Raw genomic sequence first — 810 nt, forward strand, 5'->3', positions numbered from 1 at the left:
TAATTTAACCTAACGCAAATTTGATTACTTCTTTCAGGAGAACGTGGGTCTAAAAGAAGCAACGAGAGGCTGGAACAAGATTCGCGAGTTAGAGGGCATCACTGTGCCTCCAAAATATGTATTCACTCCCTGACATTCAACTATTATTATTCCCTCTTGTTTTCCCTTCTTTATCTGAGCTTACGTTATTAACCCTATATTCCATATTTTGGATGTTTTTGTATTTTTCTTTGGCATGTCTTTGGAAATAGTTTGTTTTCGCAATTTGTTTAGGATTTGTTCGTTCCATCCCTGTGACACATACACACATTATTTCACATTTTATTTCGTTTATTTTCTCTTAGTTCAAATTGGTATCTCAAGTCACTTCTTGTTTGGTATACTTTGATATAGAAATGGTATGGTATATGATATTCATGACATAAATTGTCTTTTGAACGACTTATTTAATTCCAATACGTATTGGATTATTGTTATATTCTATATTCCATTTATGCTTATATCATAACGCGTAACTCCCAAATAACATTTCGTGTAGCCTAAAACAAAAAAGGAGGAGGGGACAAAGAGAAAAAAGGAGATATGCATGTTGTATAGAATAATGTAAATGTGAATATGTAATAAAATATTTGTATAGACAAGTCTAAATTGTTTTTCCATGTACTGTACAAATTTAATTCCATCGCAAGGTTTTTCCACGAGACTAGGAACAATGCATTTTCCGAAGTTACATAAACACCATGAAAACTATTAGTTAACACAGTGGATTATAGCATCACTTATACATGTATATAAACAAATAGATGAGCC

At 32.1% G+C, this 810-nt stretch overlaps 1 protein-coding gene across 1 annotated transcript in view; it reads left to right on the forward strand.

The window, feature by feature from the left end:
• The window catches only part of LOC119591360 (beta-1,3-galactosyltransferase 5-like), a gene marked incomplete at its 5' end in the record, with an annotated part of 62,415 nt that extends 61,767 nt beyond the window's left edge, over positions 1 to 648 (forward strand). The window contains one exon of the mRNA XM_037940099.1: positions 38 to 648. Within this exon, the coding sequence (XP_037796027.1) occupies positions 38 to 133 (96 nt within the window). The remainder of the gene's footprint in view (positions 1 to 37) is intronic.
• Positions 649 to 810: the final 162 nt, after the last annotated feature.

This window comes from Penaeus monodon, chromosome 28 (genome assembly GCF_015228065.2).
Source record: "Penaeus monodon isolate SGIC_2016 chromosome 28, NSTDA_Pmon_1, whole genome shotgun sequence".
NCBI lineage: Eukaryota > Metazoa > Arthropoda > Malacostraca > Decapoda > Penaeidae > Penaeus > Penaeus monodon.